This window comes from Podarcis tiliguerta (assembly GCF_965153285.1).
Source record: "Podarcis tiliguerta genome assembly, chromosome: 5".
Lineage (NCBI taxonomy): Eukaryota > Metazoa > Chordata > Lepidosauria > Squamata > Lacertidae > Podarcis > Podarcis tiliguerta.
Window position 1 is genome coordinate 40,658,313 of NC_139538.1, and position 17,612 is coordinate 40,675,924.

Sequence of the window (17,612 nt, forward strand, 5' to 3'; positions counted from 1 at the left end):
TTGGGTGGGGGGAGAGAGACAGACAGACAGACAGAGAGCACACAAGAGCTCCGAGTTGTAAATTCTTCCTGAGCTGTGAGGGGCATTCACTGAGATAGCCCTCCCACCATGACCACGGCAGGTGCAGTGGGCTGGCACTTGGCTGTGAAACTGGAGAGAGCTGGTTTGAGTTTGCACTTTAGCTCCTGGTAGGCAGGGAGCCTGGGCTGTGCTCACATCTCCTCGGTGCAAAGAGCTGCATGCCGCCCACCCGCAGGAGGATGTCTCAGTGGCTCTGGATCCTTGGCAAGGTCCTGCTCTTGGCGAGGGTGGCTGCCTCAGTGAACTTCTTCCATCACCGCTATGAGGAGCTGGTGCAAGCCCTGTTTGATGTGAAGAGTGCCTGCCCATACATTACCAGGCTGTACAGCATTGGGCGCAGTGTCCAGGGCCGCCACCTCTATGTGCTGGAGTTCAGCGACTATCCTGGCATCCATGAGCCCAGTAAGTGTTTTCCTGGGGTTGTAACCCTTTCCTGCCGCTGAGCAGTTGCTTCTTTGTGTGCTTCCAACCCATGCCAAGTTCCGGAGCAGTGAGATTCAGTGCTGCCCTGGCTTCTAACCAGGAACCCCTGTGGCAAGCAAAGCCCAGCCCCACGGCACTCCTAGCTAGGGCAAGCAGAGACTGTGGGGAGGAGGAGCTGTGCAGGATGCAGCCGTGTGTCAGCTGACAGAGACTCGCCATGGCGACCTGGCATGTATTTCTTTTCGTCTGTTGTTCATTTTACACTTGAGGAATGGAGGGAGAGAGATGTGTCCAAAGAGCAGTCCGAGGTCTGTGGCTGAGGTAAAATTTAAATCCAGCTCCCCGGGGTTCAAGTCCAGATCACTACCTGCTGCGCAACTCTGATTCTAGGAAGAAGAGCTGAGGGAACTGGTTTGAAGTTTATGGTTAACCTTGGCTGGTGAGGGAAACCTCCATTTGGGGCTGCCTAGCTTTTCATACTTCTATGGCAGATGTGGCTTTGGTGGAGCCTAATGCCTCTGGAAGAAGTGAGGGATGGGGTGTGCACTGACTTAGGTAGATGCTGAGGCCAATAGCCAGGTGACGACAGGCACCAGAGTCAGACAGAGGCAAGAGTTCTCAGGTTCTTCTCCAAGTACCTCTTCCATCAGAGGTGAGATGATAATCAACAAGAGGGAGGAGGACTTTTTTCTGACAATGATGCTCTGGTTGTTGAATGACCTCCCCAAAGAGTTTCATCTGCTATAATATTGCTAACATTTCAGTGTCGGGCAAAAGCAGTTTTATTTACTCAGGCATTTCAACTGACATGAACTGATTCTAACTGATCAAGACTTTTTTTGGGTGCTTCCAGGCAAGTGTTTATTGTGGGAAGGTCATTAGTATCAAATAGTCAGCCTATATTCCCCCTCCCCTCACCATTCAGCCCAGCATTTTGTCTACACAACAGCCCTGCAAGGCAAATTCTGCTAAAAGCCAGTGAGCTTCAGGCTGAATATGAGGCTGTGTTTTCTCTCTCCAATCTCAGCAGTATACAGTGTTGGCTAGGGGTGCTTCTAGATGGGTGCTTAATTTGCAAGCAGGTTATTGAGATATTGCAAATGGGCAATGGGATCATTATAGCACCAACCCCATAATAAACACCCAGCAGGAGGTACCATAAGAATGCCTGCAGGCCATCTATTTAGGTGGAGGATAGGAACACAGGAGAGGGACAAGGAGCTGAGGAAGAGTGGATAAGAAAGGGAAAGGGCTGTCTGCAGATGCCAGATTGCACAAGAGGTGTCTGGATACGTTAGGATTCCCTTTGACCTTGTTTTGTTTCCTTTGGGACTGGGAAAGTTGTTGCAAGCACGCTGCCCTTCCATTTCTCCAATGTGCAATTTAACTGTCTTCTTCACCCCATAGTGCCATCTCTGACTGTGGGGTTGAGCAGCAGGTAGGGTCCTTTTGCAGCCTGAGGAAGCCCTTGCCCTCCTGTACTCTGAAGGCTGCTTGTCTTGCATATGGAGTTAAAGGGGCCGCTTTATGGGGGGAGTGGTTTTAGAGAAAAGAATTTGAGGCCAGGCCAAGATGAAGGATTGATTTGATTTTGCAGTTCAGTCTAAAACCCCTCGAGGCTTTTGAAGTCTGGAATGTGACATAGCAGTGAGAGGAGATGGAGGAACTGGGAAGGGGAGAGCTGGCTGTACAAAATAAGTGCATAGAGAGAACCTGACCTTTCTGATTTGAATGGACCCTCTCATCAGTCCTGAATCAAAGAAAATGCTTCTCTCCCACCCCAAAATTTACACCACTCCCATACAGGCCATTGCTTCTTGCAACTCTCTTGGGGCACGGATTCCCAGGGGTTGCGCCACCCTGACTCCACAATTCTTTGCGGGGTTCAGCAAGGTGGAGAAGAGCCACAGCTCAGTGACAGAGCTTTGTCATTACCAATGGCTTTGCATGCCAGAATATCAAGGTGGGGTTGGGAATCTCCCCGGTCAGTGCCACTGCCAGTCCATGTAGACAGCATCAAGCTAGGTGGACCAAGTGGCCTAAGGCATCAGCAGTTGTCTATGACTCTGTGATACAGTAGATCAGCCTTTCCCAACCAGGTGCCCTCCAGATGTTTTGGACCCCAACGTTCATCAGCTGTGCTGGCTGGAACTGGTTGGGGAAGCCTGCAGTAGATGGTAGATGACCCCCACAGAGAGACTCTTCACAGAAGCACAAAAGGGCACAGCTAGTGGGACATGAATGGGGGAACATGCGCCCTAGCCTTCTTCCCAGTGTCTACGCTTTCAGAGCACCAGCCAACCCTGGGTATTATTCCAGCCACTGTTCTAATATCAGCAAATCTCTCACTTTCCCAGTGGAGCCAGAGTTCAAGTATGTGGCAAACATGCACGGGAATGAAGTGCTGGGCCGGGAACTGCTGCTCCAGCTCGCAGAGTTCCTGTGTGAACAGTATCGGCATGGCAACCAGCGCGTCACGCAGCTCATCCATGAGACGCGCATTCACCTCTTGCCCACCATGAACCCAGATGGATATGAGGTGGCAGCTGCCCAGGTACCAGGCAAGCATCCCTTCCTTATCTCAGCAGCCATGGTGATGATGGAAGGAGGTTGTCTGAGGGAGGCAAAGGGAGGACTAGCACAGGGGAAAACATGCAGGAGGTGGGGTCACGGAGGACAAGTCTATCAGACTCCATTAGCAGCTCATAGCCATCATTGAACTTGGATCCAAATGAAATCAATGGGTTAAGATAATAATGATTTAAGTTGCATTTATTTCAATGGGAACTAAGTTCAACTAACTTAGTCTGGATCCAGCTCATGTTTAAATTACTATAATTATTTCTAAAGTTGCATCTATAGATATGAATTAGTATATGTACATTTTAATCCCTCTTTTTAATGTCCATTTTTAATGAATAAGTGTATGGGTTTTTTTAGGGTCCTGAGCTCCTGGTCTTTTGCTGGATCTTTTCCTCCTTCTAAAAACTTCTGTGTATGTGGGTATTTACTTTATTTACAGCAGGGGTAGCTAAGCTATCACCCTCCAGATGTTGTTGGACTACAACTCCCATCATCCATGACCATTGGAAAGACTGACTGGGGCAGATGGGAACTGGAGTCCAACAACACCTGGAGGGCCACAGGTCAGCCACCTCTGCTTTACTGGGCACTTTGTAGAACACAGTGCTGGTGAGACCCCAGTCACCCTCCCTCTTAATTTGCCCAGAGGAAAATTAGTGTCATGAATCTGTGTCCCAAGATTTTTTTAAGTACCTAGCAATGCTTTTGCCTAAATGGTCAGCCTACACATTGAACCTTCATAGCACAGTAATAGTCAAGCTAGTAGCACTGGGGATTTTTTCTTAGGGATTTGATTTAGTCATGGCTTCTAGACAAGTTCTGTGCCCTTCCACTGCATTCTGGTGATGGGCAACCAAAGCAGGCCGAGATGCTTAGAAAGCCCATTTAATGATACTGGACTTGTTTCATCTGTCAAGAGTGGTACTAACAGCAGACCCATGGGCCAAGCCCCAGAGCTATTGGTCTAGCTATTGTGTTGATTTATTTCCACTCTCACTGGATTTCTGATGAAACTCATGCGGTGTCAATATATATTCCCAGAGCTCCTTGATTTGAATGCATTGGTTTCATCTCTGGTACTGTCAGTAATTCCTAGCCTTTAAATGCCAGAACAGAAACTGTACTGAACAGGGCCTGGAGCACTGCCTAGTAAAGTATTTAATCTCACTGGAGACCCAGATTGGTCATGCTGCTCTTCTCATTACTTTTTTCCTTTATTGGGCTTCCCCGTTCCGTTGTCTAGGGGACAAATAGATGCAAGAATTTCTGACCATAAAAATATGAGGATTTGCTGCTGGGAGGGGAGGCAGGGGATTCTGTGGATTCTGAGCTATTTTGAGTGCAACAGTCTGTTGGAAAGCAGCAAATAAATCAAACTCTAATCTAATTTAAATGATGGTGGCTGCTGATAATGTTAAACAAGGTCAGAAGATGCCTGCCAGCTGGGATTAACACTCAGAAACCCAGAGATTTTTGCATATCCTTGTGTTTCCTGAAATTCTCATTGACACATACACCAACAAAAGTGGCAAGGTGGGGTTTGGTGTGCACTTAGCCATGCCTAGGACTCACATGTTTACCATTCATTCTTCTCTAGAGACAAAGTCCCTTAGGATACCTCGTTGGGAGAAACAATGCCAATGGAGTCGACCTTAACCGAAACTTTCCTGACCTCAATACTGTCATGTACTACAATGAGAAACAGGGTGGACCCAACCACCATATACCCTTGCCAGACAACTGGAGGAGTCAGGTAACACATTACTGTAGACTCACTCAATGTCTAGTCTGCCTGGGTGTCACAAAAATAACACTTGCTTTAGGACACCCCTCCAGGGCTGTGGCAGTTCAGGTTCCCCTCTCTAAGATCCTTCTCTTCTTCTTTTGCCTCAACTCCCACATTAGTTCCAGTGTTGCTACATCCAATATCCACCTCCCAGTTTACTCCCAATATCCAGCACACTGGATGTTCTGTTTCAGTGCCACTGACCCATGGCTGCAGCCAGACATATGGGGTGCTTGGGTTTCATTCCACCCACCAATCCGACCAGTGAGGGCTGTGAAGTCCACAAGGTTGATTTCTTGCAGTGATGGAGAAGAAAAATTTATTCCCCTTGCCATATTGGCAAAACCTTTTGGTATTTTGCAACTTTCTGACTAGTTGCAGGACCTTAGCCAGACCTAGCAGAGTAAACTCAGAATCCACGGAAGCAACTGGCAACTTGGATGCAGACAGGATAGACGAAGCAGGAACCAGGAACTTTGAAGTTAGGTGCTTATTATACACACGACTCACAACTCCTATGCTCACTGACACACTGAACCATTGAAATACTGAACTAACACATTCCAGTTAGTAGGCCATTAATTATACCCTTGGGAGAGCTTGACCAATCAGGGAGCTATCTCCATGTCTCTGTTACCACCAGGCAGACTTAATCCTTCACATGACCTTCTGGCTGTCTGCCAAACCTTAATTGCCTCTGTGTGAGTAGCGACATGTACACAGTTTCTCAACATGCCATTCTCTTGGTCTTTCACTAGGAGCCAACCTACCCATTCAGGAAAAGCATGTACTTCCTGGACTGTACCACTTCACAATGCAGATAGGGTAATCACATATTTGAAGATCCTCTTCATAAAAACCTCTCCTCAGCCCATATAAAAGTGGCATATTCCAGCCTGGCACACGCCTATAGCCTACTAGGGAGGACTCACTCCTGCCTCCATTTTAATTTCCACAGGATGCAATACATCTGCTATCACCATATAGTAAACATGGGGGGGGGCTGGAGGGGAAGACCACTGAAGGTGTTTTATGTGGGCCACCCTCAAAAACCTGGCCATGAACACATTAAGGGGAAGGCCATTCAAGAACCTTTCTCCTTGATACGATAGCTTTCCAACACCAGGTGACTTGACATGGCAGAGCACTCAGTCATGGAAGTCTACCTCTACATTTTGAAGGAGTATGGTCCTAGCAGGACTCTGCCCCATGTTTGTACCAAACTGGGAATGCTGGAAATAAGGACGTGGTTCTTGCCTGGACTTCCCTGCTTCTCCCCCTTCGCAGGTGGAACCAGAGACTTTTGCTGTGATTCAGTGGATGAAAAGCCACAATTTCATTCTCTCGGCCAATCTCCACGGTGGTGCCGTCGTTGCCAACTACCCATATGATAAATCCCAAGAGCAGAGAAGCCGGAGCGTCTGGCAAGCACAGAACAGCCCCACTCCTGATGACAGCCTCTTCCAGAAGGTGAGTGGTAGCAGACATAATAGCCATGGCACTTTCCCTGGGTGCTGGATTTTGTTAGCTCTGAACAGTGCTGGAGTGTAGGTCTTCTTGAACTGATGTTGCAAAGTCTGTTCACAAATTAATGAATTTGAATCTGGATTCTGCTTGTGCCCTGCAATGCGTATGAAACTGAGTGGGTAGGAATCTATGACTAGCTTGGCACTTTCTTTACAGCTGGCCAAAAGCTATTCATATGCCCATGGAACGATGCACCAAGGCACAAATTGTGGAGATATCTTTCCTGATGGCATCACCAATGGAGCCTCCTGGTATCCGCTCAGCAAGGGTAAGGCCAAGGGGGAAAGGCAGGGGCATTCAAAATAGCCCATGTAGGAGGAATGGGGGATGGAGAGATTGGGAGAAGAGGAAAGGGAGAGACTCAGCTAGGTAATTCTGGAGGGAAGAAACAATACATGTGACCCCATATGGAAATTCTGGAAGAGGAGATGAAGAACCAATGGTGCCTGTGCCTAAAGAAGCCTGTTTTGTAATATGTTTGTTTTTCCATCTGTTCCTGAAATGTGGGGGTGGGGAACCTTTTTCACTCTAAGGGGCACATTCCTTCATGGGCACCTTTCTGAAGGCCACATTTCAGTGGCGCACAGGGCCAGAGTCAAAGTGAGCACAGAAAGGGATGTGAAATTTACCTTTGTAACGTGGAAAACATTCCAGCCCTGCAAAGCTCAGACATTTGTACACACCAGAACTTACGCACGTCTCTTTACCTGGCCCCCACAATCCAGCAAGGGGCTGAGGTGATTTTATCAAACAGGGGAGGGGAAACTTGCTTCTTCTTATGCATGTCGGTAGTGGGTGCGAAAGCACTGGATATAAATGTTAACTTTGTACAGCAGGCTGGTTTCCGCACAAACTCGCACGCCCCTCTCCATCTTCCACCCAGGTAAGCAAGAGGCATCATCAGAGGACAAGGGCATGTTCTCCAACCAAGCAAAAGCAGAGCCAGGAAGGGTGTGGCTTGGGGAGAGTCCCAAGGGTCAGACTGAGAGGACTGGAGGACTGCATTCAGCCCCATTGTGGAACAAATCAATATCCTCATCTCTTTGCCTTGCAGGGATGCAAGATTTCAATTATCTGCACACCAATTGCTTTGAGATTACCCTTGAACTGAGTTGCGAAAAATTTCCACCAGAGAGCAGTTTGGTGTTTGAGTGGCGGAAAAATGCTGAAGCACTTATCACCTACATAGAGGAGGTAATAAAGCTGCCAGGGTGTCATCCTGCCCAATCCCTCTACAAAGTTGTCTCATTTCCCCCTGGATCCATTTTTAAAATATGGTGTTACATTGACTACTTTCCAATCCTCAGGTGCGGACGCTGATTTGGCAATTTGTCAGTTTTTATTTTGCCCATTAGCTAAATTTCTCGTCGCCACTACCTCCCTTACTTCCCCAGACTCACCTCCAGTGCTCCATGGCAGCTGCCTTATGCCCAGTGCTTTTTTTTCTTTAAAGAAAATGTTTAGGGGTACTTTAATTTTCCTTACTCATACTGAAATACTGCCCCTCAATGAGACCAAACTTAGATGCACAAAATGTTTAGGGCTATGCGTGCCCTGCATCCCCCCAGAAAAAAGCACTGCTTATACCAGACCACAACCAAGTCAGAGCACTTGTCCATCCAATTGAATACAGTGGTACCTCAGGTTACAGACGCTTCAGGTTACAGATGCCACTAACCCAGAAATAGTACCTTGGGTTAAGAACTTTGCTTCAGGATGAGAACAGAAATCGCGGGGCAGCAGCCGGAGGCCCCATTAGCTAAAGGGTACCTCAGGTTAAGAACAGTTTCAGGTTAAGAACAGACCTCCAGAACAAATTAAGTTCTTAACCCGAGGTACCACTGTACTGAAAGTTACAGGCAGGGCTTTTGGCAACCTTAAGAATTAAGTTCTTAACCCGAGGTACCACACAGAGAGCCAGTGTGGTGTAGTGGTTAAGAGCGGTAGTCTCGTAATCTGGCGAACTGGGTTCGAGTCTCCGCTCCTCCACATGCAACTGCTGGGTGACCTTGGGCTAGTCACACTTCTCTGAAGTCTCTCAGCCCCACTCACCTCACAGAGTGTTTGTTGTGGGGGAGGAAGGGAAAAGGAGATTGTTAGCCGCTTTGAGACTCCTTAAAGGGAGTGAAAGGCGGGATATCAAATCCAAACTCTTCTTCTTCTTCTTCTTATCTGGAGATACCAAGGTTCTCTCGGGGTCTTTAGCATTTGGAACATGTGCTTTATCACTGAGCTAGAATGCATCACTTGTGGGGTGTGGGTCAAGCTCTGTTCTCAGGAGCTCTTCTTCTTCTTCTTCTTCTTCTTCATTGAATTTATATACCTCCCTATACCCGGAGGTCTCAGGGAGGTTCACAGAGCTAGGCAAGCCGAACCACTGCATTCTGGATCTAGGCAGTGTGGACTCCCTTTCCCCAGTTCTAAGGGTATCCACTTATTTGTTTGGTATTTGTGTTTTGTAGGTTCACCAGGGCATCAAAGGTCTGGTGTCCGATGACAACAACAACAGGCTCGCAGGTGCTGTCATCTCAGTCAAAGGAATTGCCCATGATGTCACTTCAGGTCGGTACCCAGCTTGACACAGGCCAGACTATTATCATAGGTGGTAATTAAATGGCATTGCTGTATTTGTATGTCCCACATTTATAATCTGAAAGAAAAACCTTCATATAACAGCCAGGTATACTTTCGCTTTGAAAATGACTCTCTTCTGCTTTCTGCATTACGTTAACAACATTCGCAGTGAGTCATTCTGGAAGACTAAAAGGGGTTCTGAGAGTCTGTTGTGAAGATATCTATTCCTTGTGACCAAGTGCCCCATGCAGGGGCTATAAAGGGTATAAGCTTCTCATATAAAAACAAGCAAAAACAAAATAGAAAAGGCCATGAGTTATGTCCAGTGCTTTTTTTCTTAAAAAAAAAAATGTTTAGGGGTACTCTCATTTTGACTCAAGAAAATTACCATTTTATAGTTCAAATTGGGAAAAATAAATACAATAAATGGGCAAAAGTACAAAGATTCACAAAATGTTTAGGGGTATGCATACCCCTGTGTACCCCCAGAAAAAAGCACTGGTTATGCCTATAGCTTTATGGTCTCTTAGGCAGCCAGTTTCAATATCTTAGTAGTCAAAGAGTTCATCTAGTCCAACACACACACACCAATGCTGTAGCAGTGGGCCATTGAGCTCAATAAGAATCCCCCCCCCCATTGAAATTTTGGGGTGCTAACCCCTGCCCTTCCCTGCACTTTCTGCAGGGAAGTATCAGTGATTTCCGTAAGTGGAAGTATTATGAAACAAACAAACAAACAAACAAACAAACAAACAAACAAACATATAAACTTGTTCTCTGGCCTGGCACAGAGTACATTGCAAGTTTGAGCTGTGTTCATAGTGAGTGTCACCGGGCAGATACATAATTCAGCACTTTGTTAGAGGAACAATCAGGACCAACTGAACCCTGATTCTGGCCAGGGTTCCCCCCCCCTCTAAGACTCCCTAATTGTGGGGTTGAGGCCAGGCAAGTCAAGCCCAAGTGGTGTCCTCTGGCTCTGCTCTCTATACCTTCTCAGCCCCTCTTACTCTCTGGTAGGAGAACATGGTGACTATTTCCGGCTGCTGCTGCCTGGGACTTACACAGTCACTGCATCAGCGGATGGATACCAGCCACAGACAGTGACGGTGACGGTGGGCCCAGCTGAACCCACGGTGGTGAGTGTTGGGGAAAGGTTAAAGGTGCCAGGTTCTTCTAAGCTGGGCCTTCAGGCGTGAATTAGAGTAGGGCCACCAGGGAGATAGTGGGAAGAAACCTTCCCTGCACCCCTATGAGAGTTGGGTCATGGAATTATGGTTAATAAAAATGTGGAAACATTGAGAGTATGGGAAAGCATTAGCCCAGCCCAGCTTCAGAAGTTCACCTTCTCTTCCAGACTGGTAAGGAGAAGACCTCCCAGCATTTCCCTTAACTATTGCCCTACACAGCCCTGTCTATGACCTGCTCATTGGATGCACAGAAACCCAGACCACTCATGTAAGGTTGCATCTCTTTGTGCTCCAGGTGCCCCACTAGAGCCTTGGCTGAGAAAACCATGCAGCTCCTACTCCTCAAGCTGAGAAAACCATGCAGCTCCTACTCCTCAAGCTGTGCTACCTGGGGCCATGTCAGCACCTGACATCCTTAGGCCAAGGCCCCAGTTCTCCAGCACTGACACTGCCCTATGCCCCCCTCTTAAAAATATTAATTCTATCCCAGAGTTCCAAGTATCCAGGTGGCTGATATTAGCCACCGTTTAAATTTTCCACATTTCTCCCCACCTAGTGTTACCTTCAGGCATTTTAGGAAATTAAACTGCCTGCTAGCCCAGCACTGCTCAGAGCACTCTTGTTGCCATTTAGAAATACCCAGCCCCAAATCTGGAACTGGTAGAGTGCTAAGTAATGTCTGTCCAAAGATATAAAATAGTTATTGCATCTTTTCTTGGCCCACCCCAATTAAAAGCTGTGGGTGCTTTTTAGTTACACAGCGCTCTTAACCTCAGCTCTAATTCTGTCATTCTGTAGAACTACAAGTAGCAAATAGCCTCTCTAAATTCTATTAAGTTGCTTTGGAAAACTGTATTTGAAGCAGGGGGTGTAGTTAGGGAGAATGAAGGCCTCCTGCCAGTCTGCAATGGAAAGTTGGAGAATCTCTAGATATGTTCTTCACCCCTGACCTTTTGCTTTGCTATTTATTTGTCCTCGGGACCTTGTATAACACAGTTGTGTTTTAACTCAGCAACCATATTCCATACAAAAGAAGGAAGTTTGGCAAGTTTCCATTTTTGGCAGTGCTGGAGTGTGGGGGCTGGGCGTTCTTTTTGTCCTGAGGTGCCAGAATGGTCATTTCTCTGCGTTAATTGTCCCTGTTTACCATCCCCTTGTGACTTGGGGCTGGCACAGGACTGGGCTTTCAAGACTAGGAAGCCCAGACTGATCTCAGTGAAATGAGCCATATACTTCAAGGGGCATTTAACTGTGATGTTGGGGAAGCAAAGGCAGCCTAACAGCCCCTTCAGGAGAGCCTACTCAGCCACTGAGCTGCCTTCCAACCTCCTGGGCCTTAAGGCTGCATTCTGCCACTCAAACAGCCTGCAGCCCTCCTGTGACTCTGTGGAGGTGCCCATCTTCTCTGTGAGCTTCTGGTCTTCCCCAGCTTAGCCCCACCCCATTTCAAGAGAGGAGACAGCCAGATTTTCTGGAATGCTCTTAATGCATTTCTGATGATTTACTGAGAGGCTCCACTGCCAGGGAAACCCTCACCCTGCAAGGGGGTGTAGCATATTGGGGGCGGGGAGTGGAGTGATGAGGCAGTGCTGTGAATCAGAGCTCGGCTGAGCCACCTGCTGGTGGAAGGAGAGATGGAAACCTATTGCTGACTTTCTGGATCCCTAGCCAAGACCTCCATGTCACATCAAAGAATAAAATAAACACTTTCCCCCTTAAACTCATTGAGCTTTGTTACTGGCCAGGCCTTGTCACCCGTAGCAAGCCATGTTCTTGTGCTTCAAGCATTTAAAACATAGCATTTAGTGTATTTGAGGCCATCGCTGAATCATGGACTGTGTAGTGGTGGACTTGAATACTATGATGCCCTGTATGAGGCCAAAATTTGGAGCCAGCCCCCCCCCCCCCGTCCAGCCCTTGCGCTGCCTTCCCAAAGGCAAATAAGGAACTTCCCTGCTTTGGGAAGAAGGTGTGAGGCTCTGGCAGGGTGCTAGAGCCCTCCCATCTCCTTCCCAAAGCTGGGAAAGTACTGATCAGTCTTTGAAAAGGAGGTGGGAGGACTCCAGAACTCTATCAGAGCCTCACACATTCTTCCCAAAGCCCAGTGCCTCATTGACTGGGCTTTGAGATGGCTCCCCCTCAGCTCAGAGCCCAGTTTGTGGCACCACTTGCACAGCCCAGTTAGAGGACAGCAAATAGGAGACAGGGCCACCCTAGTATCAGCACCTCTGACATTGCTGAGTTGCTCCTCTTTAAGCGGACATATCCTATCTTGGGATGATTAATTTTACACCTGTTTTGGATTTGAGCTTACTTGATTAATCAAGTAATTAATCAAGTAACCAATGCAGGAGTCACATGATACAGGAGGTGGCTTTGCATTGAATGGCAGCATGGACTCTAGTGGTCTTCTCTCTTTCAGGTGCATTTCCAACTCAGACAGAGCACTGTGGACAGCCCTCGTGTACAAAAGGCTTCTGACAGGGTCCCCAACAGCAAAGCCCTGCATAAGAAGGTTGTGCCACGAGCTGCCCAATGGGAGACGCCACGGTGAAGGCAGACCTCGGCTGGGTGAAAGCTGGTGGAGATATCGAACATGAGATGTCAACAAGGCTGAGTGGTGAACTTTCCAAGATCCATCTATTGTGATACCCATAAACATGAAATGAGCCTAAACCTTCTTGTTTATTAAATGGCTAGTATTTAACTGCACTATGGACAAAAAAACCCTCTTCTAGTAAGGGGTGGGCAGGCACTGGAGCCTTCTGGTCTATGATTTGCATGCACATGTGACAGAAACACCTATACACTTGTCATGGTGGAAAAAGGTCAGGGGGGAGTAGTGATTGAAGGGAGGAACCAGAAAACATAACACCAAAATATTCCTTCAAGACTGCCTACTAGTTCAGATCAGTGCTTGGAAAGTTCATTTTAACAAGAAATTCATTCCATTTCACCCCCTCCTAAAAGGAATTAGTTACCATTCAAGTTCACCCCCTAAAAAAAAAAAAGGAACTAATTCTGTGCGGGTTCAAGTCTCAATTCATATTTTCCAGCCTTCATAATTTTACAAGCTGCTTGCTAAAATATATATGACAACATCAAGATACACACACAGTGCAATGTGGGCAATTTTATGTATTTCCCCCAACAAGTATTATTTTAAAGTTTAAACAGCATCAGTTTTCAGATATGTAAAAATGGTAAATGCAATGGCCATAATCAAACACATAGTGCAATGAAAGTCCTGTATAGTGGTACCTCGGGTTGCATATGCTTCAGGTTACATACACTTCAGGTTACAGACTCCTCTAACCCAGAAATAGTACCTCGGGTTAAGAACTTTGCTTCAGGATGAGAACAGAAATTGTGCTCCTGCGGCGCAGCAGCAGCAGGAGGCCCCATTAGCTAAAGTGGTGCTTAAGGTTAAGAACAGTTTCAGGTTAAGAACGACCCTCCGGAATGAATTAAGTACATAACCAGAGGTACCACTGTATAAAGTTCTGTGCACTGTAGTTTTTTAAAGGTTTCCTGGGAATTGTAACTCTGTGAGAAGTAACCTACAGTGCCCAGAATCCTTAGAAGGAAAGAATCCGCTTCAAATCTGCTTTATAAGTACAGTGGTACCTCTGGTTACTTACGCTTCAGATTACATACACTTCAGGTTACAGACTCCGCTAACCCAGAAATAGTACCTCGGGTTAATAACTTTGCTTCAGGATGAGAACAGAAATTGTGCTCCGGCGGCGCAGCAGCAGCGGGAGGCCCCATTAGCTAAAGTGGTGCTTCAGGTTAAGAACAGTTTCAGGTTAAGAACGGACCTCTGGAACGAATTAAGTACTTAACCCGAGGTACCACTGTATAGCAGTTGCACAACCTCAATTGCGCTCCTCAATTGCATCAGAATGAGAAAGACCATGTTGCCCTCTACTGGCCACTGAATATTTTGATCATTGGTATGGAAGGCTTTCATGGGATGCTTTTAAGGTTCCTGGATATGTAAATTAGCTTTTCAAATGTTTCCAGTATGTCGTGTTTCCTTCTATTTAAAAACAAAAAGCAAAAGCAAAAATAACAACCTTGTGCCCCTCCCTCTGATATTCTGAACTGGAGGTGCAACCATATTGGCTCATATGAGGACAGTGTGAAGCCATTTGGATGGGAGACCCAAATCCCAGCAATTTCACGCATCAAGTATTCACTAGTGTTAACTGCTATGATCATTTATAAGCCATTATACAGTGCAGTAATTTATATACCACTTTTACTGGTAAGTGCCTTATAATGGTAAGCATAGCAGGCTTTGTAATCTGTATAATGCTTGCTAGCCTTGCAACAGTGTTAAGATGGAGGCCCTTATTAGTCACATTTTGCAGATGTGGAACTGAGGCTGATTTGCCCAAAGACATATAAAGGGACCCTGGCTATCAACTGCACCACACTGGTTTTCTTGATCAGTCACAAATTTATTTGATAACCCAACTCAAAAATCTTTCGGGCTTCAGAATTTCCAGATTACATATCCTGAAAAGGATCGGGAGTCCTCCTACCTTATTAATTTACTGCAGATCAGAACTCATTTGGAAAACACAGCATGTAAAACCAGTCACAGTGAAACTAGCATTAAAGATGTAGGAAAGAGAGGCTCATTTTTTACAAATTACTTTCAACTTTTAGAGCCTCCCAACAACCATCTTTGGAGCTCAGTGTTCTTTGAGAAAAAGTCTTCAAAAACCACACTTGTCAACGGTGCGAATTCCTTCTTTTAGCAGCAGCAATGTCCTCTTTGTTTCCCAAGAGGTCTTTGTGCGATTGTTTCCTGCCCCTAATTTGCATAGGTGTCCCACATTCTCTGCAAATAGTGTTAAACTTTGCAATATATAATGCAGAGGCTTTGGAGGTCAACCCGCTTGGAAGCACAGAGATTGCTGATGCAAAGCTTTCTTGTGTCACGGTCCTTTGCCTTGCTTTGTTATCCTTCAAATGGTTTCAAAGAAATAAAAACAACATGCACAAACATTTACAACAGGCACACACTGTACATAACTGTATACCTGATGAGCTGGATCTGTCCTTACGAAAAGAAACAACATGGTTTGTTCCCACAATAAGCTGTGGGTGAGATCCAACACAGTGCAAGGGGGCTTCTCCCTCTCCTACTTCCTATAGCCCCCCCATGCACCCCCAAAATCTGCTTCAGAGGGCTGGGGGAGCCCATCTACTGTCATCTACTCTTTCCCATATAATCAACCCAATTATATGACTCATCCAGAAGAGCTGAGTCATGAGTGTTCACAATAGGAACAATGACCTACTGCAGGGGTGGAAGAGCTGACTCATGAGTGTTCACACTATGCACAATGACCTACCGTACTACTGGGGTGGGGGACCTTTGGCCCTCCAGAGGCAGCTGGCTTCCCATCAACCCCAGCCAGCACAGTCTATAGTAAGGGATGGTGTGAGTTGCAGTGCAGCAACATCTGACAGGCCACAGGTACCCCATCCTTGACCTATTGGGGAATGAAAAGTGTGATAAAAAGACCTTTAGCTGGGGGCATTACTTTATAAAAATAAGTATTCAATGGAATAAATTGCATTGGACAGGCCTTTGAAGCCTATTGTGTCTCATGCATCCATCGTCCAAGGCAGTGGGAGGAAAGGGGGAAACCAAGAGAGTTAGCAGCAGTGGCAGTGATGGATGTGGGTGTCATCGCAACTACACTTTAGGGATAGTGCAGCAAACCCACTCCCCCCTAAAATCAGACAGTTTGCAATAAGGAAAGTGATGGGAAAGGGCACTGGAAGGTGTTGCTCAATGAACAAATAATCTAGAAGTGACGTTAGAGAGCCAATATATGTTGTCCCTGAGCCAGTTTTGCTTCTGATGTCCTCTGTTTTCCTTCCCACCTGCTTTGGTGTGGTGTTATCACAGTGAAACTTACTTCTGAATCATGCATAGGATTCTGCTGCGTTAGGCTGCATGCCTGCTGCTTATAGGCTGTTCCACCCTTCTTTCTTTTTGAATTTCTCCATAAATGGCAACATGGCCACTATCCTCCCATATCACAGGGTTGTCAAATAGGGATCCTTAAGCCCAGCAAAGGAAAGAAAACAGATACACAGTGGTACCTTGGGTTACAGACGCTTCAGATTACAGACGCTTCAGGTTACGGACTCTGCTAATCCAGAAATAGCACCTCAGGTTAAGAACTTTGCTTCAGGGATGAGAATAGAAATCGTGGGGCAGCAGCAGGAGGCCCCATTAGGTAAAGTGGTGCTTCAGGTTAAGAATGGTTTCAGGTTAAGAACGGACCTCCAGAACGAATTAAGTTCTTAACCCGAGGCACCACTGCATTTCTCATATTTCAGACAGTTACATAGATTACAAACAGGGTTCTGTTCTGTAATAAATTTGGCACCATGGGCAACCCAGTTTTGAATGCCAAGACTCTGCATTTTGTGTGTGCGCGCACGCATGTGCAGAACATGGTACCAGGCACAAATGTGCAGTTCAGGAACACTACCATTTTCATGGAATCCTGCCAGGCAATGCATAAATGCCTTGAGCTGGCATTTGCTGAGAAAGGCAGAAGATGATTTCTGGTCTCAATGAAAGAAGTAAATAAATAATGTGATGCATCTGAACTTTGCAAACTACCTGGAGATGCCTGGAACTGAAGCTGGGACACTTCTGCATAGAAGACAGATGTGCTACAGCTGAGCTATGTCACTTCCCCATTCTGCCTCTTCCCAGGCTCCTTTCTGGTTGTTCTCTCTGAAGCAGCAGCCTTCCACGCAGCGTAGCAAACCACTTCCGAAAGAGAGCAGGCTTTAAAAAGCAGCTGGGGAGAAATGGCATAGGCGGGGGAAGGGACGGAGCCTCTTGTTCAAAGAAAATAGTCAAAACCCCCACGGGGCATGTCTGAGATCCCAGCCACAGCTGCATAAAGCAAACTTGTCTGCTTGTTTAACTGGCTTGTGCAAGATGTGATTTCTCCAGCGCTTGGAGAACGTGCAGCGTCTTTTCTGCAAAGTTTCGAATTCCTGGTGCAGAGTTCTCGCTTTTAACGGCAATTATACATTTTCTTCCCAATTCATTTGGGACTCGAAAACGATGGTGAAGATACATCCCAGCAGTATGGCAAAGGCGGATGCTAAATAAAGAGGGAAAACACAGGGACCCTAAGCTCTGGGATTAGTTTTCAGTGCAAGGCAAAGAAACTCAGCGCAGGGAGCGGAGGGGGGCACAGGGAGCGGAGCATGTGCAGAGTGCCCCCGCGCCCCTGGCCGTCCCCAGCCCGCCGCCCCTGGCCTCCAGATCTCCAGCCATGGACACGCCTCTGCCTGTTCCAGTGCCCCCTGCCCGTGGGAAACGGCTGCCTCGCTGGCTCCGAGAGCGGGATTCCGGCCCCAGCTGCACCCGCTTGCTGGAAGGGGGCGCTCAGAGC

The 17,612-nt window shown here is 46.8% G+C and overlaps 1 protein-coding gene across 4 annotated transcripts; it reads left to right on the plus strand.

The window, feature by feature from the left end:
* Positions 1-12,876, plus strand: CPN1 (carboxypeptidase N subunit 1). Of its 4 annotated transcripts, none has more exons than XM_083443851.1 (9): positions 1-483; positions 2,862-3,058; positions 4,685-4,840; positions 6,161-6,343; positions 6,557-6,668; positions 7,455-7,594; positions 8,863-8,962; positions 9,995-10,113; positions 12,587-12,876. In XM_083443851.1, exons 1-9 carry the CDS (start codon positions 240-242, stop codon positions 12,716-12,718), a joined length of 1,383 nt encoding a protein of 460 aa, XP_083299977.1. In that variant the 5' UTR covers positions 1-239; the 3' UTR covers positions 12,719-12,876. The 4 variants fall into 4 exon arrangements, with proteins under 4 accessions (XP_083299977.1, XP_083299979.1, XP_083299978.1 ...); XM_083443853.1 differs by lacking the exon at positions 1-483 and adding an exon at positions 640-825; XM_083443852.1 differs by lacking the exon at positions 1-483 and adding an exon at positions 676-812.
* The last annotated feature ends 4,736 nt before the right edge of the window (positions 12,877-17,612 follow it).

Coding starts and splice junctions, on each gene's coding strand:
- CPN1 (XM_083443851.1), top strand. CDS start 240: ATGCCGCCCACCCGCAGGAGGATGTCTCAGTGGCTCTGGATCCTTGGC. Junction 484..2,861: donor TCCTGGCATCCATGAGCCCA/GTAAGTGTTTTC, acceptor TCACTTTCCCAG/TGGAGCCAGAGTTCAAGTAT. Junction 6,344..6,556: donor ATGACAGCCTCTTCCAGAAG/GTGAGTGGTAGC, acceptor CTTTCTTTACAG/CTGGCCAAAAGCTATTCATA.